General features: G+C 41.5%; 1 protein-coding gene across 3 annotated transcripts in view; it reads left to right on the forward strand.

Annotated features, from left to right (window-relative positions):
• LOC104482062 (contactin-4) overlaps positions 1-24,697 on the forward strand; it is a 321,299-nt gene that overhangs the window by 242,611 nt on the left and 53,991 nt on the right. For all 3 annotated transcript variants that reach the window (XM_086755278.1, XM_086755277.1, XM_086755279.1), the window contains 6 exons: positions 3,117-3,320; positions 9,688-9,790; positions 10,401-10,585; positions 19,700-19,836; positions 21,233-21,362; positions 24,492-24,642. In XM_086755278.1, the coding sequence (XP_086611404.1) occupies positions 3,117-3,320; positions 9,688-9,790; positions 10,401-10,585; positions 19,700-19,836; positions 21,233-21,362; positions 24,492-24,642 (910 nt within the window). The remainder of the gene's footprint in view (positions 1-3,116; positions 3,321-9,687; positions 9,791-10,400; positions 10,586-19,699; positions 19,837-21,232; positions 21,363-24,491; positions 24,643-24,697) is intronic.

Raw genomic sequence — 24,697 nt, forward strand, 5'->3', positions numbered from 1 at the left:
GCAACCTGGGACCTTGTGCACAGAAATCTGCATTGGTTTGGGAAAAAGAAATCCACTTTCCTCCTTCTAGCATACGGTAGTGTGGGTATTCCAAGTACCCAAGTGCATGTAGTCCATCAGCATGGATTTGTGTAGATGAAAAAGGCTCTTCATGTGGTTGGTAGAGCAAGAAAAGATTTGGGGTTTAGTATCTTGCGTTTCATGGTGGCTTGAGCCAGGATGCATAGACCATCTGTACCGAAAATGTACAAGTAATTTCTCCATCCTCCTGTCCTTGCTGATAATCATTACAAAAGTGAAGATTTACCACCCAAAAATATTCATCTCATTCTAATCTATCATGGAAATCCAGGCCATCAGGACAATGAAGAAAAGTACGGTATCAAAGTACAAAATGGGTCTTAGCAGTGGAGGACCAAGTGCTCTGTGCCAGCAGTGGGATTGCAGCTGGCAGGGTTTCTTCTCTTTAAAAACAGCAAATATGGGTCAGAAATCATCGGATAATACTCTGTGTTTTAGAGACCTACTTGAATGTGCTTTAAAGGGGAAATTAAAAGTGTTGTAAATTAGGGGAAATTGCATGAAAAGGGGACCTGAATTAGAATGGAGAAGTTTGTAATAAATTCCTCAAGGATGTAGAGTCTAGTGTGTAATTAGAGAACCATGAATTGCCCATTAGTGCTGGTTCTTTGTACTGAAAGACTGTGTCTGTAACTTCGGTAAACGTTTCCATCACGCGCAGTCACCAGGAGCCGACTCGGGCTGTATTTCAAGTGTCTGTTTACACAGTTGTTACAAATTGCCTATGGGATGTGAACTGTCTATCACTTCCAGAGCAATTAGTATGTGAAACCTTATCAAAAGAAATCCGTCAAGTTTGAAAAGCCATAAATATTGCACTAGGATCTCCAAGGAAATCAAAGTGAGTTTGATATAGTATTTATTTACATGTTGCTACACAAGCAAATGCACTTACAGATGCTCTGATCTGTGTTATTCCCTGTGCTCTATATTCCATCAGTCCCATGTTATTTAAGAGAGAAAGAATTACCCAGTTGTTTTGAATATTATATAGCGATAATGGACTGCTCCTAATATCCCATTCTGTGTAATTCAGGCAGGTTTTTTTTCTGGACACTGAAAGGAAAGCAGAGCTGTAACATCAGATTTCCATTATGTTCCTCAGTTTTATGTGGCCAGATTGATAGAGTTTGAAGATGACTTCCGGGGAAATTTTGATGTTCTGCACTCTAGAAATAGGGCTCCTTTAGTACTCCTTGCGTTGGGTTCCTCTGTGTGGAGGAATCCCAGAGCATCACCCTTTGGTGCTCCCTTTGATCAGACCCCTTTACTATTGTACAACTTTACATTTGTCTTCTGTTCTGCTGTGACTTGCATACCTGGGATTTCCAACCTAGCTCAAAGGACATGAATATTCAAGACTTTTAACTAAGGCAGAGGCTAGGAAAAGCTACTACAATGCTCGTAAGGTTGGAAAGCCTGTCTTGAAAATGAAGGCAGAAGGGCTCTTGATGGCTCTCACCAGCGAAGAGGCAAGAACACTTTAAGCTGGAGGCATCATTAGCACAGAAGCACATAGCTGTAGACTAGTAACGAAAATTTTTAACCTGGAAATTAGAGGGTTCTTAGCGGTTAAAGTAATACCAATTTACAACAGAGAAGTAGGAACAAAAACCTTGCTGCTTCTAGGGTGTATTTGTGAATAGACCTATGTCCTTCTGAGGGAGGACAGGGTGGGAAGGAGATTGTTGAGCCAGAAGGACCCTCCCAGTTCTGTGTTTTCTGTGGAACATGTGGTCAATTCCCCATTCCACATTCAATGCAAAAGGTTGTCGTATCACAGAGCTCGGGGGGCTTTGGCAGAAGCCTGCTGTGTGAAGATTCTCTCAAATTTAAAGGCCTCTGTGCATTCCAGGGCAGTGATGTTTATTTGCACTATTGCTGGATGCTTCTGGAGGAAGAACATAATTGTTCATCAAGAGTAAATTAAAAAAAAACCCCAAACCTTAGCTACTTGCAGGAAAAAATAAGCCAGCTGAGAAGTGGTAGGTTGTTTGCTCTGAGTATCCTCTTGACATCAGCATGAGGTTACTTATAATTAGATGCACATGTGTAAATATGATGAGTAGATATTCCCACATAAACGTAATTATCATATCTTCCTAAAAGTCTAAGCAGGCTTTTTGTAATCCCGTTGTTAAAAATAAATAACTAAAAACCAACAATCTGCATTCAGCCTCTTATATATGTAAACAGTGGAACATGAGGACAGAATGTATTTTCCAAAGTGCCTAATGGTAGTTGAGGTCAATTACAGTTATAACTCATTAGAGTATTAAACTAAGAATATGCTTTTTAGTATAATTAGTGTTTGCTTGGAAAACAGCAGCAATCTTGTATTCACGTTAGTTCTTCAAGCATTTAAAGGGTGATTGGGCATAGTCTTAGGCAAATATAATAGGGTTATATTGCAATAACCTTGCTTACAAAGTCTGCAACCACTTGTGGCATCTCTCACTTATTTTTTTATTCCTCAAATAACTTCCAAAGATACCTTATAAAATACAGAGTACTATCTAATTAGTCATATAGAAGATTACAGCTGCTTAATTTAGTATTGGGTTTCTTGCTGATTCAGAAATTCCAAAGGAATAAAATGTATAGTGTGTGATAGGACAGCATGACAGATCCTCCTCCAAACTCTCTTTAAAGGAAAAAAAAAAATAAGAAGAAAGAAAAAAAAGTCATGAGTGAGGCTGAAATGTTCGTGACAAAATGGTGAGAATCTTATAAATGCGTTAGATGTTGGATTGGAAGAATCTGAAGGAACAATGTGAATAGTAGATCCACGTGCAGGCTCAGAAGTGTCCCAGTTGGAAATTTATATTTCTAGCCATAAAGATGAAAACTTGCAAAATGTTAGCCTTTTTATCATTTCATGGGCTGTGATATATCCAAGTTCCCTAACCAAAGCGGGCAGGGAAAAAATAATTTTCAGGGCTCTAGCTCTGGTCCAGGATGGACCCAGCGATCAATCAATGCGCCGTGGGGATGTGCATCCTGTCACTAACGCTGGTGGTACCTTCTGCTTCCAGAGCTCACCTATGCCTGGATCTTCAACGAGTACCCGACCTTCGTACACCAGGACAATCGCCGCTTTGTTTCACAAGAGACTGGGAATTTGTACATCGCGAAGGTAGAAGCTTCAGATGTGGGCAACTACACATGCGTGGTGACGAACACAGTGACCAACAGCAGGGTCCTGGGTCCCCCCACCCCGCTCATCCTCAGGAATGACGGTAGGCCTTAGAGGAGGGGAATTGGGTGCCGAGGTTGGAGAGTTCTTTTTTTCTTTGACTGGCTGTCACCCAGAAATTCAGAAATAGCCTGAAATATTTATATCAGAGTAAAGGGAGAGATTGTCCCCTTCCCAGAGGCTTGATGAGGCTGGAGTCTTCCGCTTTAGCTGTGGTTCAAAGTCACAGACAGTGGTGGGGTTTATGATGCTGTGGCCAAGGTTGCTCTTCCCACCACTGGAACAACTCTCAGTATCAGAAAATAATTACAAAAGAAAAACCTGGCGACGCTTGGCCAAGACAGGAACTAAAATAGATTTTAGAGTTTTTCTACACTACAATTTTGCTCATTTTATGCAGCCCAAAAGCGAACAAAAACACTTTGTTGTTTCGGTAACTGTTAGCTCAGGCTGTATTTCCCAGCAGAATTAGTGCTATTTTTAGTAGTCTGTGGAATAATACAAAAAAGCAAGAAGAAACCAAAAGAGGATTTCTAAATTTATACAGACAATTGAATTGTATCGTCATCATTTTTGAGTAGATAAGAAAAATAAATTTGCATGTTAATTTGCAATTAAGAAGAAATTAAATTTGTCTGTTTAAAGGATAACAGATCGGACATTTGTTCCAGAAATAGAAATGCGTTATTAGAAACTTATTCTAGAAGAATATCCATTGTCACCTAGTGGAATTTCACAAAAATTCCTCGCTTGTAAAATACGAACTCGTTGCTGCCAGGCTTCTGCCCGTAGCCGTCCCTTTCCTATTAACACAGCTCCTGTGAATGGGAAGTTGGGAAACATTTTGATGAGAAAGCATCAGGGTTAGGCTGGGAGGGGTGAGGACAGCTGGTTTTCCAGGTCTGTGCCACATCTGCTTGCTCTCAGTGACAGGGGAGGCTGCCTTTCTGTAAACGCAGTGACAGTAAATCTGTCCCTCTAGGTCCAGGGTAAGTCTGATAGTAAGTACCTGGAGTACTGTGTCCAGTTCTGGAGCCCCCAACACAAGAAGGACATGGACCAGTTGGAGAAGGTCCAGAGGAGGGCCACAAAGATGATCAAAGGGCTGGAGCACATCTCTTATGAGGACAGGCTGAGAGAGTTGGGGCTGTTCAGCCTGGAGAAGAGGAGGCTCCAGGGAGACCTGATAGCGGTCTTCCAGTACCTCAGGGGGGCTACAAGAAAGATGGGGAGAGGCTGTTTAGTAGGGCCTGTTGCGATAGGACAAGGAGTAATGGTTTTAAAATAGAGGGGGGTAGATTTAGATTGGATATTAGGAAAAAAATTTTTATGATGCGAGTTATAGAACACTGGAACAGGTTGCCCAGAAAGGTGGTGGAGGCCCCATCCCTGGAAACGTTCAAGGCCAGGCTGGATGAGGCTCTGAGCAACCTGATCTAGTCAGGGATGTCCCTGCTCCTTGCAGGGGGGTTGGACAAGATGACCTTTGAAGGTCCCTTCCAACCCTAACCGTTCTATGATTCTATGATAATGTATGAAGGATGAAGAAGAATATTTAAATTTGTCTCATATTAACACTTTCAACATTGAAGAAGAAATATTTTGACTTCTATGCAAACTTTACCTAGCTGAAAGTGCCTCCATTTACCACAGCCAAGGTCGATGTCTGCTTCTGCTCTGCGAAGGGGCCGGTGCGGGGATGATTGCCAGGCGGCCTGGTTGTCGAGCACCTCACCAAGGGCTTTACCCAACGCCTCGCTCTGCCGCGCGCTCTGCTTTATTTACAGGGACCGATTGCCTTCCTGAGGTGATTCGCAGGAACGTCCTCCGACTCCTTTGAAGTGCACTCTGCTGTTTGTTAAAGATCTGAAACTTTAATGGAACCTCTGAGGGGCTGGGGAATACGTTCCTGAGTTAAACAAGAAAGGCGCTGGTGTGTCTGTAGAGCCAAAGATGGCTGTACTGGAAAGCTGAACATGGGCTAAATCTGTATTTTCAAAAATAGGATTGCACTAGGATTACAGGCAAGCTTCATTTTAAAAATCAGCAGGTCTCAATTTTTCATTCTGCATAGAATAACCCTGTAAAATCTGGATATAACACACTGTCACACTTGAAAAGAGAAATTATATATGTTGCTTCAGAAGTGAGAACAACAGAAATGAGTAAAATGCAAGGCGCATTGTATTTCCCCTGGCAAAGTTGTCCTGTTTATCTTTTATATTCAAATCTGACATGTCCAGTGTATCTTCATATATATGACGTGTTGTTTTCCTTACAACACTTTATCATTAAATTAGTAGGCTCTGAGGCTAGCTCATCAACAATTAATTTTTCAGTTCCATTTAATTTCAATTAGTGAGTTAAGTGGAAAAAAAGTTCAGCATGTACCTCTCCCGACGGCTTCACGTGTACTGAGCAGCTCCTGCGGCTGCTGCCCGGGGTGGGCACAGGGTACCGCAGCGGCAGCTTGGAAGAAAGGGTGGGGGACGTCCGCTAAGTTATTGCCTGGTTGGCTTCGTATTGAAATATTTTTAGTGAATTCAAAAAAAATCCAGATACTTTACAACAATCTCCTTGTGAAATGTCTGTTTTTCTCAAGAATCAAAGTTATTTTTAAACTGGAAAATGTATTTGTTAAACTGAAAAACAATTAATTCTGTCATGCAGAATTAGTTATGGGTCCCTGTAGTTGATATGTAGCCCTGTTACCTTGAAAGAAACAAATGATGGAGTAAGATACTACCCAAAAGGAATATTGGTTACACAGAACTAAGGATAGTGCCTATATTTGGGGGTTTTTTTTGTTTTAATTATTTCACACTGGGTTGAAGAGAGAAGAGAAGTCCCTTTCCTTTTGTACTGATGATAATCTCTCCCTCGAAAACTTGAAAAATTCTCAATTGCAGAGCTGCAGGAAGAAAGCAGAGTTCAAATGCTCAGTTTGACTGAACCTATGCTGTTCTATATCAAGAATTTCTTTCTTTTTTTTTGACAGAGAAGTGTACAAATCACACAGTGGGTATTCTTACTGTAGCCAGTGTTCAAACTGCTCCTCGAACTAACGAACGGCCCTCGTTCCCCGGAGCTGCTCGCTGGTCCGGGTGCGCAGGGCTGCATGCACAGGGCTGAAACCTCACCAGCAAGAACCCTGAGCTTTCTTCTCACTTTTCATCTTCAGTTTATGGCAGTAATTTTTCCAGACCAAGTCATGAATCATTTAGGCTTTATACGTTGAATACCTGCTGTCTTTGTCGTGGTTATTTTACTTGAATATAATCAGCCTGGAAAAACAGCTTTTCAGCATGTTCTTTTTTCAAGTGCTGCTTGCTTCACAATGTCGGGCTGTTGAGCTGTAATCTGTGAAAGGAAGAGATACAGGTGTGGGGGATGAAATCAGATCCTGCAGGCAGATTGCTTTCCCCACCTGTGCCTTTTGTGCTTCTCCTTTGCATGTCTTCAGCCGCAGGGCTTGGGAGTTACAGATCTCCAGCAGCTTTAGGTAACCAGTGGTAGATGCTCTTGTCGCCCAAACTCGTGTTCCTTCCCTGCTGCTGTGCTGCGGAAGCAGAAGGTGCCTCTTATCCCATTAGTTATCCCCAGGGAGTTTTTCTCCTTGGAGAGATAAATATCGTAGAAGGTTATGGGATGGTGGTAGGAACAGACCGTGCAGAGACAGCTGTTGTGACCAGTGTGAGCTCTCTGCTTCTGTGGACAGAGCTTATCTGATGATGATAAATACAGCATACAAAGTGCGGTGTGTGCTGGGAAAAGGATATTTTCCCCCTTAATTCCCTCCCACAAATGCATGCAAGCACTCCCTTTTTAAGTATTTTCATGGAGCTGTTTGGATTTGTGGAGGTGAGGATGCTTGCCTCCTTGCAGATTTAAATCTTTTTGCAGCAGTCTCTGAAACCAGACATTTATAATTTGGGACCTGTGCACCCATATTCCAGCACAGGTCTTCAGGAATGACGAGCAGCTTCCCCTTTCACATCATGTAAGTGCTAGCGTACAAAAGGAAAAAGTAAGAGTTACGATGGTTTTCTAGATTTCCCAAGGTACTGAGACTGGGTTTCGGCTTGGATTCTGCAGATGGGAGTTTGCCCTTCATCGTTCATACCAGTTGGGACCAGTTGTGGAGAAGAGGGCTCTCTGAGCTTTTTTCATGCTGGGAAATACAATAGATAGCTAAATGTGTATGGGACCAAAGGCTGAGAATGATCCTAAAGCTTGAAGTAAGGTGTCCAGTAGGACTGTAGCACTTACTGCAGCTCAGAGGGAAAAAGAATTTAAATTTGAGTGGCTCTTTTCCAAACAAACCAGTGTCCATCGCCTGGCTGCCCCATCCCCATCAAGGTCACAATCTCTGCATCGCATCCCCCTAAAAGGGCAGTGGGTACCCGGTGGTGCCGTCCCCCCGCCACCACCACACCTTTGGGACCCTGTGGGGCCACCCCAACCCTGCAGCGAACACCAGCCAAAGCTTCTCAGGAGCACCCAGGTGTTGAGAGCCACCGCTCTTCAGTGCATTTTACTTCTTCTCTTTAAAATGCACTTTGGATTTTTACATCAGAATTAAAACAGTAATTGTAGGAAAGAAATGAAATAGTCCTGGAATAAAATTACCATCAGCGGCAGCTGTATGGGCCAATTAAACTTTAACATTTCACAGGTGTTGTCAGGAAATGCATATCATCTCCTCAGACAAATTAGCTTGCTTCTGAGTTCCTGGGACTTTCATCCAAAAGCACCTTTTAAAGCCTTGAAATTGGAAGAAAAATATGAAAGCCTCTGAAATGCAAACATGTAGATGTGCCATGACACTGGAAGCGTTCTCTAAGCTGCAAACCGGCTGTCTATTTTAGTCTTTTATTTCCTTCCCTGTCCCTTCCACCTGCACGGTGAAGTCAGATGTTGAATCGCCCAGGAACAGCAGGAAAAATAAGGCTTGTCTGCGTGGAAGTGGTCTTGGGTTCGGGATGGAGGTATCTCAGCTGCACTGATGTTTCTCTAAAGCAGAGGCGGCAGGACTCGCAGCGTACCCTATATCTATATGTACATGGGTAGGTTATACTCGCAGTGGGAGCCTTGGGATTTTTCCAGGTATGAGTCCTGATTTTTAACTGGCTGGAGTTTCCAGTAACGCTGGTAAAACAGCAGAGGGCTAACATGTAGTGTGCCCCTTAATTCTTGTTTGTATACAGCGTAAATGCTGGAGTGGCTCATGGATTTCCTGATATACATGCTGACCAGGACACGACGATGAAGGGAATATTCACGTCGTTAATAAATGCATTTGATTTTGATAACAAATGTCGTGCAGCAACTGCTCTTTATATAACGTATCAGCAATGCTCATTTCAATTAATGGGTTGGGAGAAAGGTGATGTAACCCGCTGTTGCACCAGAACAGGTAATATACAGGTCAACAAGCCCTCACACTGAGCATTTTCAGCTTTTAAACTCTAACTGTGAAAAAGTAGAGGGGAAAAAAAAGGCTTTTTTGGCATCCTTTTTGCAAAGCAGAGGGACAGAAAGCTGCTCTGCAGTCACAGGCCACCCTCAGCAGCCCTGACTTCCCCGAATATCTCTGCAAACCCGTGCTATCTCATTTCAGTGTTACTCATGCGCTCTCATTTCTGTATTTGTGCGTACCGGCGGCATTCGCCTGCCCTGATCCAGCTCCATTCCCGCCTCGCCGCCCGCGCGCTCCCCGCCTGCCCCGCACTTGGCCAATGTCCAGGACGTGCCGCGCAGTTAGGACTTAAACTGCAATCATCAATTAGCTGATAATCACTATTGGTGAGATTATATGTGCTGGTTTTAAGACAGTGCAGCGACTGGAAATGCAGCCATTTATCATGAATATAATGGCCTTTTTATGTGCACAAATTTTTAAACACAATTTCGTAAAGAGGCTGCCACGATCCGTGATTTACTGGGGCAGTAAAAATAAAGAAATTATCCGAAGAGTATATGATCTCTGCGCATCTGAATCATTGAAGTTAATAGAAGCCTTGATTAGCGCCAGTGCTTTTAAAACTTTTTCTAAAGGCTATTTGTTCCGCATTTCATTTTCTAGAAGGTAGTGAACCTCCCTTATTATTGCTTTCCTTATTTCACAAGTCACCTGCAAAAATCCTGCGTAGTCAAAGGCAAAAAGTAACAGAGCCATGAAGAAATTTTAATCTTTGGCAGATGGTGTGGAGCGCTGGTTCAGATTTTCCTCTGGCAGTAAATGGGAAAAGAGCACACGCTGCACGGCTGTTAGAAACAGGCCATGTTTAAAATGAATGGATTAATTGGGCAAGTAATGATGTATAGAACAGCTCTCTGCTAGCACAGGAACACTTGCAAATTTATTGCAAAAATTCAAGCAAGCCTTAGCATCTATTTTATGTTCACAGGGGTGATGGGAGAATACGAGCCGAAAATAGAAGTGCAGTTTCCAGAAACAGTTCCATCTGCAAAAGGAACAACGGTGAAACTGGAGTGCTTTGCCTTGGGGAAGTAAGTTTTGATCCATTCATATTGTTCCTCCAGCTTCTCGCTTTCATAGTGCTGTACTGTAGCGTTTGCAAGGCTGGCAAACTCCCTCAGCAGGAGTTACTGCAAGCATTCGTAACACAAGGGACTTGGGGAGCAGGGGCTTTGCTCACCAAAAATATAAACTCCCACAGAAGAGAGATGATGTGACTTATTTAGTAAAGATGTGTTTGTGCATCTCCTGTTTTGGAGCTCTCACACAAACACATCTGTTGTTTCTAGAGTAAACGCTGGCAACGCTTCCAAAATGAAATGTGGGACAGGTGGGAAAATGGGTGCATTGTCACAGCAGAGCCCAAAATTCAACTTTCTCAAAACAGCACGTTTATAATATACAGTCTCTTACTTTTAAGCCTATGTGAGTGGTACACCATTGGTATACATATGTATATTTATATTATATGCAAGGCACTCAATAAAATTGCTCCAGATCCTGTACAAGAGTCTTCAGACTCACCATGTCTTCTTCATCCTCAAACGTGAAACTGTTAAGTCGATCAGACAAGAGCTTATCAGGACAAGTCCCATAGCTTTTTTTCTGTGAGTCTTATTTTGCTTTATTTTTCCTATTTAGCCCAGTTCCTACCATTAGCTGGAAGAGAGCAGATGGGAAGCAGATACCCAGAAAAGCCAGGAGACACAGATCAAGCGGGCTTCTGGAAATCCCAAATTTTCAGCAAGAAGATGCTGGGCTCTATGAGTGCGTAGCCGAAAATGTGAGAGGGAAAAACGTGGTACGAGGACAGCTGACATTTTATGGTAAGCAGACTGCCTGCTTTCAGGGGGTTTTATTGTACCAAGTGCAATATGCAGTAAATATTTTGTGAGAAAGTCATTTTTTTGGGGGGAGGGGGTATTTTTAAAATTACTTTCTTTTACAAACAGCACATCTCAAAAAGGGTGTAATTTGAAATAAAACCTGTCTGAATGATGCATATTCACTGGGAATCGAAGCGGCTGGAACAAAAGCAGATTGCTAGGAGGACATTGGCATGGTAACACGCAGAGAACGCTTGCAAACGGCTCGTTTGCCTTCTTGTGGCTGTGAGGGTAAAGCAGGTATCCTGGTGCTTACAACTTGGGATTTATTATCTGTGTGTCGCCTCAGCTTGTGTTAATAAATGTTAATTGCTTACAACCAATTAAGGACTGCTTTCAAGAGGGCTCACTGCTTGCACAGCCTGGGAAGTTGGGATTTAACCTTGTTTGGAGCTGGCAGAGTCCTCTTCACCCAGAGATTTCCTACGTCTGCTCTTCTGACACTGAAAGCAGAGCCATTGGTCCAGGCACGACAAAAATCTAAAAGATCAGCTTCCTCACCCTTCTGTGTTAAGTAGAAGACACATTAGTATCTCTAATCTTGGTAGAAGCGTTTGCCCATCCCCAAATTTCTGCTGGAAACAGCCCCATCTTGTGAAGTGAATTAAATGCTTCTAGGAGATGAACCAAACTTGTGGGAGGAAAGTTCTACCTGTGAACTTACCCGCCTAGAGGTGAAGAAGACTCACAGAGAGGGGTTTTAGGGGTACAAATGGGCTGGTGGTTCGGTACTTGGTTTCTGTTTGGTATTTTTTGGAGGGGAGAAGGCTGCAGGTTACAAACCCTGCAAGAAAGCGTGCAGAGACCTCCCCACCACCATAAAAGTCTTTGTTTTCTTACTGCCCTGATATCATCTTCAGGAGCGTAGCAGAGTGTCGTTCTTTATCGAACGCATGGAGAAAAATTTAATGTTTTCTCCCCAAAAATGTTCCTGAGGGCGCAACTTCTGTCAGCAGGGAAGACTGGGTTGAACTCCAGAGATGAGAAGAATATGTTTGATTTGTAGTAAATTTGCCACAGAAAAAGATTTTGAGAACTAACCCTCCTGGCAAAACTGGACTGAATTTGGTGAGTAATGTAATTATTTTTTTTAAAGACATATATAGGGATGTTTTAAAATTAGAAATACTTCTAAAAGACATTTCATTTAGAAATCAGAACTTTTGGGGCTTCATTTTAAGTGAACACTTCTTTTAAAATTCAGTAAAATACAAAAATGACAAAGCAATAAAAAGGAGTGAAATAGCAAGAACAAAGTGAAATCTTCCATGTTGAGGAAAGAATCTGGGGTTGATTCAGACTAGGTTTTTTGGTTTTTTTTAATTAAAAGACTTGAAGATTTATTTTTCTGTTCCTCAAACAATGCCTGTTTCTCCTGAGTTTTCCCATGTGAACAGTAAATGAAAAGACTTGTCATTCGTACTGTTTTGCTCAACCCACGGCCAAAGCTGCCTTTCTTGCAAAGCAGTAAATCGGGCCTTTGGTATACTCCCACCACAGCATATATTGTATTATAATCTAATTACTGTAATGAGTTTACCAGTCTGGATGCCATTCCTGGAGGACAGCAGATCCTACACAAAAGCTGCCACCATGGCTAGTGCTGGTTTTCACACTCAAGATGGCATTTCAGCAAAGAAGGTCAAGATTTGATGGGAAGAGGAGCATCCTCCTCTCTCTGTGATGCGGAGAACTATCTTTCCATCCGCTTTTCTTCATGTGAGCAGAGGAGTTCCTTATGGAGAGGTGTTAGCCTGCCATCTCTGCTGGTTACTGCTTTTAAAGATAATTGACTAAAATATCGTCCTTGTCTTGAGGATGATGAGTTACTAGTTTATAAGTATTCAGTTTTCAAGGATAGCTTGTTTTTGGCAGTCATTTAGTACTGAAAACAGATCTCTCTAAAAAAAAAATTGGCTTTCTGCAAGCTAGGCTCTGGGCTTTCACGTGGCAGCAGAATTCTTTTAGGGAAGGTAACTTACTATAACATTTTGTATGAATAGTTGAAACTGAAAGTAAGTCATTTTCCTTAAATTTTCTTTTTAAAGCTGAGAAGTGTTATATTGTTATTGAAATACAACTGTAATATTGGCAGAGCTTTTCCCGGGGAAGGGAACACTGTGAAGGACGATGCGGCAGTCAGGCATGCGGCCTCCACACAGTGACGTGCTCTGTCACCACGCGTACCCTGGAGATTGTGATCTTGGTCTAACAGCATGACTCCTTTAAACTCAGTTATCTGCCTCGCTGCATAGTACAAAATAAATTTTAAAAAAAGAAGACAAAGAAAATTAAATACAAATTTGCCTGCTCGCTGTAGATAACCCAGCATTGTCTCCATTGTCAGCTTCTTTCAGTGCTCCTGGAAGTTGTCAGGGAAGATTGACTTTTTTTTTCTGTATTTTGTTCTTGTATCAATGTTTATTTTTTCCTCTCTTAGCATATCAGTGACACCGAAGTTGTTTGACATTCTCATTGCAGCAGGAAAGGTTAATTAAATGTGCTAGATCTGTTCTTCCTCCGTTTTCTGTGCTTCGAGCCCCTGCAACAGGCCGTGTTTTATTGCTCTTCAGGAGCATTTGTTCTGAGTGCTGTATGTCCTACTTGATAGATAGAGCTACACAACAGAAAACATGTTAATGTTAATGCAATTACAGTGACTTATACCTGTTTCCTTGACTATTATAACTCTGAACGACGTATTACTTGTGTTCTTGCCATAAGTCTCCTGTTCTGTCTGCCGTTCCTAACCAGACACCACATACCTCCCATTAGCTCCTGAGAACTAGCAAATTGAAGTGCAGAACCTCTTATTTCCCATTCTCATTAGCAGCTGTAAATGCACGTCGTGCCGCATTCCTGACTTTGCAGCCTGTTCCCCGTGGACCCCAGTCTTCCTGAGCCAGGCCGGGTTGATCCCCGCGGCTGAGGCAGGTGAGGTCCCCGGCGGGACTCTGCCTCGTCGCGGCTTGAGCGTGTCGCTGCCACGGCGCCGGCTGCGCCGACAGCTCTGTTTCAAGCACCTGCTTTTCCATTGAGCTTGGCAGCAAGGGTCCGCCACGCCGTCGGCTGTGTGTTTTGATCCGCAGCGTTTCGGAAGCACTCCCATTGACCTGATTCTATTTTTAATGTAGCTGCTCATAAATTTTAAGTTTGATAACGCTCTGCGAGGCTAAAATTTATATCCTGAGTAAAATGCAACGCCAACAATTTTTTTTCTCTTTTGGCAGACATACAGTAAACAGATTACCTTAGCTAGCTAATTTAAAAAGACATTTCCTTTTTGTTCACAAAACCAGCATCAAGGAGATGCTTGTTCATTATCGTTGTGGATATTGTTTCATTCATGTGAAGTTTAGATGCCATTTCAGTCTTCCTTTGTCAGTCAGTCACAACCCAAAGGTTATCCTGAGCATAGGACAAGAGGCAATGGGCAGAAGCACAATGAACTCATAAGGTGGTGTTGAGGCTGCTTATACCTGTGCTCAATGCCTTTCCCATGATGGACCAGAGCCTCGCCATCCCCAGCTTGGCATAGAGCTTTCAAGTCAGATCAACACTATCTTACACAGCCTGGAAGAGACGGAAAATATCCAAGTACCTAAATGATTTGGTTTCGGCTGGTGAAGATGTGGGTACTGACTTGGCATCACCAATGTTGCTCTGGGGTCCTCCAGTATCTCCCTCGCCTGAGCTCATCTGCTCCTGCCCAGCATCTTGGTGGCAAGCCCAGGCAAGGAGGAAAAAATTGCAGTTAAAATGGTTTCTATAAAAGTGTCAGCGCAGCAGCATCCGCATTAGCAGAGACATGGAGTTATTTGTAACTAATTACAGTTCTTTGCAGCATTTTGTAAGATATTCAGCAGAAGCCATTTAATTGGCTGGACTGCTTTTCAGATTAAATACTTCTCAAATCAAAGTCCCACGCGGAATTTATGCAGCTCCTTAATTTTGCAGAGAAAAGAGTCCCGCTTTCATCAGTGGGCCTGTGTTTTGTTTGTGTGAAAGCTATTTTATGCCATTCTATGAAACAACCTAAAACGTAAATTGTGTTATGCTCTTCGTTATGGTTAAAGGTCTAAAAATGAGATTTGCATAAGTGAAAATCAAGGAGTTGCATGTCTGTACTCCATTTAGGCCCCAGGTCACAAATAATTTCCTGAAAATTCAAAGCCACTTGAAATAAAGTGAATTCTGGACTGATAAAAATACAAGAAAACTCACATAAATAGGCCAAATATGTATTATAATTAATTGTAATTTACATGCCTCACTAGAAAACCCAGTTTTCTACCTGTTACACAGAAAATTACCAATTGTTTTCTCACCTACAAGCCTCTCCATGTTCATTTTATTTAAAGTTCTCAAATCTTGTGGTGTTTCAAAATATTGTACCAATTTAACTTTTGGTTAACCACCCCTTAAACACTTGGCAGCAGCCAAATCCGTCCTTCTGGAAAGGGACAGCTGGGCTTGGGAGCAATCATTGCAGTGCCGGGTGTTGGTTGGTTACACTCACCCTGAGGAAAATCACTGCTCCGAGGGAGGATGTCTTGACTCGTGCCAGTGGAATATGCATTTTCTCAGACTTCGGCACACGAGGGTGTAACTCCTGAGTTTTGAATAATTCACTGCCCGAGGGAAGTCTGGCATCCAGAACAAGTTTCTGCACAGAGAACAGGCATGTTTCTCCTTCACTTTTCTTTTTCCAAGGGATTGCTGGAAACCTACTTATAGAGAAATCAATTTTTAGCAGATTCAGAAAAAGTGCTCAAATTATTATAATTTTGCCTTGGAAAATAGCTCTCCAGCAGGAGAAGCAAAAATAGAAATAGGTATGAGAAATGAAATGTGAAGGCTACTCATAGAGCACCCCACATCCTCCTTACTCCCCTGGGTAGCTGAAGTCTAGAGCATCAGGAATAAAAAAAAAACTAAATCCCTGAGGACTGGTCTTTATGAACTTGCCTGTAATACCTACAGTCCTGTGGTGCTCAGCGTAACTGGGGAGAAAATCACATAATGGTGCAGAATAGCTTATGGAACAGGAGGTAAATAAGAGGTAGGGACAATTTAAGTAGTGTTTATCAGCTAGGTTAACTCCTTCAGATTTTCCTCTGATATTGAATATTTTAGTCCCCAGCAGAACTCCCAGACTGGTTTGTTATGGTCAGTTTTCTGGAGAGGCAGGAAGGAAACAACCTGCCTGAGTGGCACTATCCGGTGAACTTTCCAAAGATGCAGACAAATGGAGATCATTTAGGGGCAACATTCAAGCAAATTATTTTGGTGGAGGATTTGCACAGCTTTAGAGTTGTATAGATTTCAAATAGTCCTTAATTGGCAGTAGAGGTCAGGAGGAAGGGATTAAGGGGAGGAAAGGAAGAGAAGAGGAAAAGTGATAACTTGAAGTCTTGTTTCATGTTCCTGTGATCATTGGGAATGATAACAAATTAGGGACATATGGATTTTGTTTGCAGAAGCTACATCCTCATTTGGACCAGGATGATGTGTGCAGTTGTCTGCACAAACCTTATGCACTGGCTGCATTCTTTATTTTTAATTACTTATGCATTTTTCCCATCTGTTTTTCTTACTACTTATGCTTGGCTTTCTGGTCTTTCGACTTTTCTGATCCTGGGCTCAGTCTCAATCTCCTTAGAAGAGATATAGTAATGGACAAATCATTCAGCCTTTCATCTGCCATTAATGATGAATTGCACAGCCTGCACTAGGTCATCAGCTGCTATAAATTGGCTTAGGAACACTGAAATCAATATACACCGGCCGAGAATTGGATTCTGTATATGTATTAGTACTTCATTTGCCTTGGTCTTTTTCGTTGTTTTGAACTCACTGACGATCGCAAAGTCCTGCAGATTTCTTTCTGGTTTATTTCTCACATAGCTCCCATAATTCTTTGCTTTTGTTTCTCGTTTCTGACGTGATGTATCATCACCGGTTGTTGTTCATTTTCAAATACCTTTAGGACATGGTTTCTGGTCCATGTTTCCAGTGCTTACTTTTGCCTTTTAATTTATTACAGTGAAGGGCAGACTCATTCTGGTTTTTTGGTCTTAGAGAAGTAGGAGTGTATTTGGGCGTACTTCCCTGGTCTCAAATGCCTCACTTTGCACTAGTGAAAACTGGAAGGTGATCAAAGGTAAACAGGTTTTTTTCTAGCTGCTGCCATAATTTTTCTTCCATCCCTCTTAGTGTAAATTCCAGACAGCTCTCATCACCTAGGAAGGGGATTTTTTTTAATCTAATTACTGTCCTTGTGTATATCAGGCTTATATTTTTAAGCTTTCTTTTCCACTTTATACATTTAGCATATGATTTTTTTTCTTTCAATTCAGATGAATTCTTAATCTGATTCCACGTAATTTCTTTCTTCAGTACCAAATTTTTCCTCTGGGATGTTTCCAACCAAGACCAGTAACATGTAAATACTCCTAATAGGGCCAAAATCTTTCCAAACCCATCCTATGAAGTAATTCCTCTGTGCTTAGTGCCACTGAAATGATCTGAAGTACTTTTTCTAGAACACCTACTACCAGTCACAAGTTAAACCTTATCATTATCTCAAATAGTTTCACTGTACCAGAAAATGTTGTAGCGTGGAGCTGGTTTCATAGCCTTATTAGAATTACTTTAATTATCGTGCTGGAAATCTTGTGTCACGTTACCATGTCTTGGCATGATCCCCAATGGGAGGCTGTCAAATTTCATTATATTATGGTGCCTCTCATTTGGTGGCTCAGACATATTTGTTACATGAACCAACCCTTGTGTATTATTCAAGATTAAGTCAAGAGCGTGCCTGCTATTCTCTGAAATGAACTGTTGAAAGGAGAGGTTGACCTAATTAGAAAAGTCTTCCAAAGAGCAGCAGAGAACAAAGCTCCTGTGAAACAAAGGACTCCTCTGCCTTTCACTGAGATTTTTTTTTTTTTACCTATTATGCTTATTCTGTTGTTGTCTGCATCGTAAATGGCTTTAGGATAGAAAGTTTAACCGGTTTGCCGGATGTGTAACCAGCAAAATGCAGCAGAAAGAGTGGACAGGGAAAGACTTTTGCTGCGTTGGATGAGAATTTTCCTTATTTGCAGAGTCTGCCTGAAATAAGGATAAGTATTGAGTTCTCTTTGCTCCTAACAGGAGAATTTTCTTTATTTTTACATTTATATATTACAGAGCACACCTTACCTTTCATGGATTTTCTTGCTTTACAGGTTGTTCTCAGTTGTTTTGTCTGAATGTTTTTGTTTTCGTGTGGGAAATCAGTAAAACACTCAGTGCTGCAAAAAAAAAAAGGCAAAAGGATCTGTGTGATTTTAAAGAGCTCCTTTGAACGGTATCAGATGACTCTCTTCAAAATGATGGCTTAGATGCCATTAGAATAGTAAATATGTAAATTCCTGAGTAATTTGCAAATGTCCTTGAGCCACTGAACGGGCTGCAGTTGCACAGGGTGTCTCAGTTTGACAGAATTGTTAAAGTTCTTACTCCAGATGACAGAATTGACTTTCATCTTCCTACATTTAAACGCTTTCCCTTCCATATCTCTTCAGAGACAGATAATAAACAAGTTTAAAATATTACGGGGGCAGGAGGGGTAGTCGGAGAAGTAAACACCGCTTGCTTCTCCTTTTCAGCTGCTGCTTTTGCTTCTGCACTGTCATTACATTCAGGTTGCCTTTGCTTTTTTGCAAGTCCTGTGGAGTTAAGATGCTGTGCAAAATTCTTTCTTCTATGCGCTGTTGTTTGTCAGCACTGCGAGAAGGAAAGCATGCGGTGCGGTAGGTGTGGGATTAAGCACACATCTGTCACAGCCTGAACACTCAGCTCTCTGAATGCGTATATCCAGCATCACGTGATGGCAGCCATACCAATATTTTAGGTATAATCCTGCCAACTCTGTGTTAAACTTACCATTTTGGTGTGTTATTTTTTAATTTATCGTTTCACACCTTTCTCTGCCCCTTGTCCCTATCCAAAGAAGATGTATAAAGTTGTTACCTGTCTTTGAGTAATCTTTTTTTTTTTTTTTTTTCATCTGATTACATGGGGAAAAGTATTAACCAGGTTCTTGGAGACCTCTGCTGGTAATGTCTTCCTACTAGGTCTCCGATTTTTCTCATGTCAAAATAGGGCAAATGAGCATTTAAAACCTTGAAGTCACTCTCTTTTTTAATGGGACTTTCTGAAAAGTGTTGTAGATACGTCAGACTGATGGAGTCTGTGAAGGTAATGTATGAAAGTCAGAGGTTTTGTATGGCTAAACTTAAGCTGTATTAAAAAAAAAAAACCAGCAATAAACTCTGTTACAAATATGTGAAACACAACTGAAAAATATAATTTCATAAGTGTCTGAAAACTGACAGTGCCAGTTTTCACCAAATTCTACCAAAATGTATCTCTGGTATCTGCTTTTGCACTCCAGGTTTGTTCAATGACATTAATACAATTATTGAGTCCAAAGACTTTTCATGTACATGGAAGATCTTCCTGTGGCAGTACTTGTAGATGTGGCCCAAACCTAAGAAAAGACTTAAATTTGGACCTGAAGTAGTGCCTATTTATTCGTGCAGGCCTAAGTTTCTGGAATAACCTTAATTTCAGTGCAGAGGTAGTTCTAAATCACAGACATTGAAGTTGGATGATAAACTTTAGAGCTTTGAAGCCTATAGATGGAAGCTTCGAATCATATAGATCCTGAAGAAGACAATGTCTCTTTTTGAAGGACCAGGGTCTAACAGTGTCGTTTATTCCACTGAGAACTGTTGCTTTGGTTTTGTACGATGATCAGGATTTCTGAAGCTGCTTTTTTTCATTAAGTGTTTTTGTTAAAAATAAAATGAAAACAAGATCTGATCTCGCACATGCCAACTTCAGAAAGCAGAACTGGAAAAAAAGAATTAATCTTTAATAATTATTAAGCATGTTATTAAATCCACCTCTTAAATGTGCTAATAAAGAAATAAATGGCCATTTGGAGAGCACGCTGTTGGTTACATACACGAGGCTTTATTCATTACTTCTGCATTGCAGCTCAGCCAAACTGGATTCAGAAAATCAGCGATGCACACGCAGCCATAGAGGAAAGCGTTGCCTGGGAATGCCGAGCGAGCGGGAGACCGAAGCCCTCGTACCGCTGGCTGAAGGACGGCGAGCCGCTGCTGCCCCAGGTAGGCACCACTGGAGCCCTTTGCCCGGGAGGAGGGTCGCAAGCTCTGCAAGTGCTTTCATGCTCCACCAGCTTTCTGATTTCTACATGTTTTTGCTTTTTGAGTGGAAATAGAAAGGGTGGTGCTCTGAAATCCTCCCGCTGTGTAGGCAATTCCTTGCCATGCCTCTGAAACGGCTTCAGGAGAGCTGGTCTTAGTGACATGTAGGACACACAACAGCTCTAAGTTCAGAGGTCCTCACTGAAATGAAGGGGCCATGATACAAACCTAAGGGTGGAGAGATCCTTGTGAAGAAGAGGGAATGGCCAAGTGGGACTGTGGAGTCTGTGGCCAGAAAATGATCCCCCTGGATTAATTTTTTTTTTTTTTTTTAAATTTGTGATGTTCAGGTCAACTTAGTGTTTCTCTGATCTCCAATGGTGTTCCCATTCCTTCTGCCATGGGTGATGTACAGGAGCCAGGGAAACACAGCCCCTCTCATCTGCCCAGCCTCTTGCTGGAGGGGCTTGCTCAGTCCCATGACCCCCCCATTAGAACCACAGACTAAAACATGTCACCAAAGCATTGGTTTCACAGTAGCTGGCATTTTTTCCCCTTCTTTTATTATGAAAGAACGTGGCAGCCCAGATTTGATCAAACTCCGATAAAGATTGCACAAACATTAAATTTCCACCCTGCAGCCAAGTAGAAAGCCAATAGCTCTTTATGTTACTATTTTCTTAAATGATGAAACTCCTGGGGAGGGAGAAAACACTTTGCTGTACTTATTAAAATGGATAACAGGAGCTCCATTTCCTTAGGCTGACAAATGGTACCCTGCTCTTTTGTTCCACACGCTAATTTTGCTTGCTTCATGCTGGCCACTAGCAGATGGTCTTGTACTTTCATCACATTAGTGGCTGATATGAAGTAAAGGATTGTTAAATTATTAACATCTATATTGTTTTAAGAAAACTGCAGAGGATTTTCAGTGTTTCTCTCTGTGCTAGCTAAGATGGCAACCTGTCTTCACTGCCACATATACACAAAACACCATTGTTTTAAAGAGTACGGTTGGCTGTGGTATGCCGCCATGGAACAAAAGTGCATTTTTGATTCAAGTTTATCTACTTGAAAGGGATATTAATCTAAATGGTTTGGGTAGTAAATCAATGAGAAGTCAAGGAAAAGTCCTCCAACTTAAATTGCATTTACCAACTCCTGTATTGGTTTTACCATTCAGTATGACATAAATTTAGCTGGCAGACAAATAGATTGGAGCATGCAAATTCTTTCAATTACTACTACTATTTTTTTGTGCACCTTGGTACAAAATATGGCACAAGAACTGCTGAGTTTCTATTCCAAGGAGGAGTTTCTTTATTTAGTTTCTTATTTGTTTGGCTGTTTCCTACAGGGCAGAGTTCAGCTAGAGCAGGGCTCACTTACAATAACGAACGTCAGCCTGTCGGACGCCGGCATGTATCAGTGTGTAGCGGAAAACAGACACGGCATCATTTTTGCCAGTGCAGAACTGAGTGTCATAGGTAAGTTTACTTTCCTGTACGTGCAAACCTTCCAAAACCAGCAAAGCCTTCATCCAAGCTGGTTTTGCCAAGTTTCAGCATCTGAAGCAGAAGTGCTACTGAGGATCTTTGACAAGTTGTTGGTTTTAAGTAAGGCATGAAATGAAAACTTGAGAAAGTGAATTGACAGAGAACAGATTTTTTTATTTTTTTTTTTTTTAAATCATCCCACCTTCCTGTATTCGCCCAGGTGACTGAGCATGGAGAGCTGGCAAGCTCACTCAACCTCTTGCTGGTTCGGAATGTTTATGGAGAAACTAGAGTCTTGCAGTTCAGAGCATATTGGACAGTAACTGCCTGCGCGTGGGCTGCAGAGTCTGATACTCTTGAGGAAATGTTGAAAAACCACCCAAGTTGCATAGACCTTTCACCATTCTAATGAAAATTGTCACGCTCCTGTCCCAAACCCTCACCAAGGAAAATCAACTTCTGTCCCACATGCTTGTGTACACCTACCCTACTTGTCCCAGTTCATATCAGGAGAAGCTTCTGTGAGTCTAGGTGGTTAAATACCTGATGAGAGGGATTAGAGATTACAGAGACAGGCTCTTCTCAGTGGTGCCCAGTGCCAGGACAAGTGTCAATGGGCACAAACCGAAACATAGGAAATACCATTTAAACATAATAAAAACTTCTTTACTATGTGGTTGGCTGAATGCTAGAACATGTTGCCCAGGGAGACTGTGCCATCTCCAACCCTGGAGATACTCAACACCCAGCTGGACATGGCCCTGGGCAACCTGCTGTAGCTGCCCCTGCTTGAGCAGGGGTGGGATGGGACCATCTCCAGAGGTACCTCATCCACAAACATTGCTCTTGTAGAAGTGATAGGCCTGGGAACCGAAATGTCAGCATAGATATGTAATTTCAATGGGTTAAATAGAATTCATGATTACAAAATAGCAGTTTAGTTGTTTTCAAAGTGAATGTTCAATACCATCATTCCCTGCTTTATCCTGAAGAACAAAGAATGAGGTCTTTTCTGATTATGGCGTTTTCAATAACGGTCATTTTTTATCAGCAGTGATAGATGCCTGCATAGGAAAAAAAAATTCATTTGAGAGATTGTCATTGTTGCTGTTCAAGAAAAATACAATAATGCTCAATAAATGAGACTTCACAGTGCTAAGATTTATTGGATGTGTTGCTGCGTGAAAGAAATCGAAATAAACCCACTGATGCTTTTCCTGTCTATTCAAAACCCTGGTAAAAATGAGCATTTGGGAGGAAGGCAGAGGCTTAGCCCATGTTGGGGGGTTCCTCTGGTATTTCCCCGTGCCTGGCAGCCCTGCAGTACCCAGGGGCTGAACTTGTGTCCACACAAAAAGCAAAGACCTTGGAGAGCCTGCTCTTAAAAATCTGCTAGGTAACTGGTATTTGGCTGGCTTCTCATCTGGGTTGTGCAATCTTGCTTCTTCACGTCACGTGAAAAGTACTGGAATGGTGCACTGCAGGTTAATTTCTATGGAACTGTGATTTAATTTGGCATTTTTTTAAAGAAAAACAGCATGCTTTCCTTTTCACTAGTGTTTTCAAAGGAGGTCACTATTCCGAGCTCTCACTGAGAAATGCTAGCTTTTAAACAGATCTTTGAGTATAAAAATGGTTCTTTTAAAAGGTCCTGAAGTTAAGCACTTGAAATTATTAAAAAACACTAATAGCAAGTGAGACTTATAGCAAAATTAAATGAAAAAGAGAAATGGAAAATTATAGAGCTTTTCTCAGAGTGATTCTTTATTATTTTTGCCAGTTACGTTGCCTGAAGTCTTCAGTGAAAACCAAGATCCTGTTGCCCTAGGCATTGTAAAAATGTATAGTAAGGTGCAGTCATTGCCTTAAAGAGTTTTCAGGCTGAATGTTCAAAAAAAAATAAAAAAATAAAAAAAAGGAAGGATGGGCTTAGAGTGGAAAAAAAAAAAAGGTAATTAAAATCCTAATTTTACAAACAAAGTGTAAAGAAATTAAATGCATTACCCCTGAAGCAGCGCAGGGAAGCTGTGGTGGTGCTGAGAAGTGAGCCCAGAGTTTCTAAACATCAGATGACAACGCTTTAAACATCACAGAATAAAACCCATATTGTGAAACACCTCTACCTCATGCGGGACCAAGAAGGAGACAGCAAATGACTTGCAAAAAACTCAGTCTAAATTGTTCGTTACAGACATGGAAATAACAGGGTTATTCAAAAATCTGTTTTGCCCATAAATATTGGAAAATCATCTGAGAAATTATTTCCAGAAATGATAGTGTATTAATTATGATAATGTGATATAAATAATAATCCATCTGTGTCTGAGTGGCTTGGTGTGAAGTCGTCCTCAAGACGCCACCTTTAATTTTGAAATATTTTACACAGCTGGTGTTTCAGATGGTTCTTTTATAGTCTTTAAAAACATACATGTTTTCCTCTGTGCTAAAGTGAAGTCAGCCATCTGCAATGAGACATAGAAGACAAGACAGCTCAGAGATTAGTGAACTCTGACTTGTGAAAGTGGAAGATGAGATCTATTCGATCATAAAGCCCATCCCATTATCAATGGGTAACAGGGCAAGAGTTGTTCATAAAACTCTTAAGCTGCCTCACCTATTCGCTTTGAGCTTTTTGTATTGAAAAAAATTAATCGTCCACTTGATATAAAAAAAAAACCTTCTGGTCATCTTTGGGGAGTTCACCACCAGAGTCAGTCTAGGGGCAGCCACCTCAAAGCTCTGCCTGCCATCACTTCCCATCAAACAAATCATTAAAAGTCTCTTGAGGCAGGAATTGGAAGGCATGCGTGGTTCTTCGAGGTGCTGCACCGAATAAGATGTGCGTGACACCGGGTTTCTGCTGCCTGCCGAGGTTGCTGCTGTCTGAGGTTTGTAGCTCAACATGCATTTCTGAACGAGGGAAGAGCTGAAGCGTTCAGGTGTCTGCTTGCACCATCCGTATGTGTGCAAAGTTTATAAAGTCAGATCATTTAGGAACTGTAGGTGAGAAATATTGTAATGTTCAAAAAAGCCTGACTTTGGTTTTTCCAGAGGAGATTCTGATCTGTTTGTTTTGTGTTGTTTGGTTTTTTGTTTGTTTGTTGTTTGTTTTTTTTTCAGCCATTGGTCCAGACTTTTCCAAAACACTCTTGAAAAAGTTAACTCTTGTTAAAGTGGGCGGTGAAGTAATCATTGAGTGCAAACCGAAAGCTTCCCCAAGACCTACTTATTCCTGGAAGAAAGGAAAAGACATCCTAAGAGAAAACGAGAGGTAAAGTCTTACAGTAACCATTTCTTTCATTAGCCTGCTCCAACCCAGGGGCTTT

The sequence above is a fragment of the Chlamydotis macqueenii genome, chromosome 10, assembly GCF_036417535.1.
Source record: "Chlamydotis macqueenii isolate bChlMac1 chromosome 10, bChlMac1.mat, whole genome shotgun sequence".
NCBI classification, from domain to species: Eukaryota; Metazoa; Chordata; class Aves; order Otidiformes; family Otididae; genus Chlamydotis; species Chlamydotis macqueenii.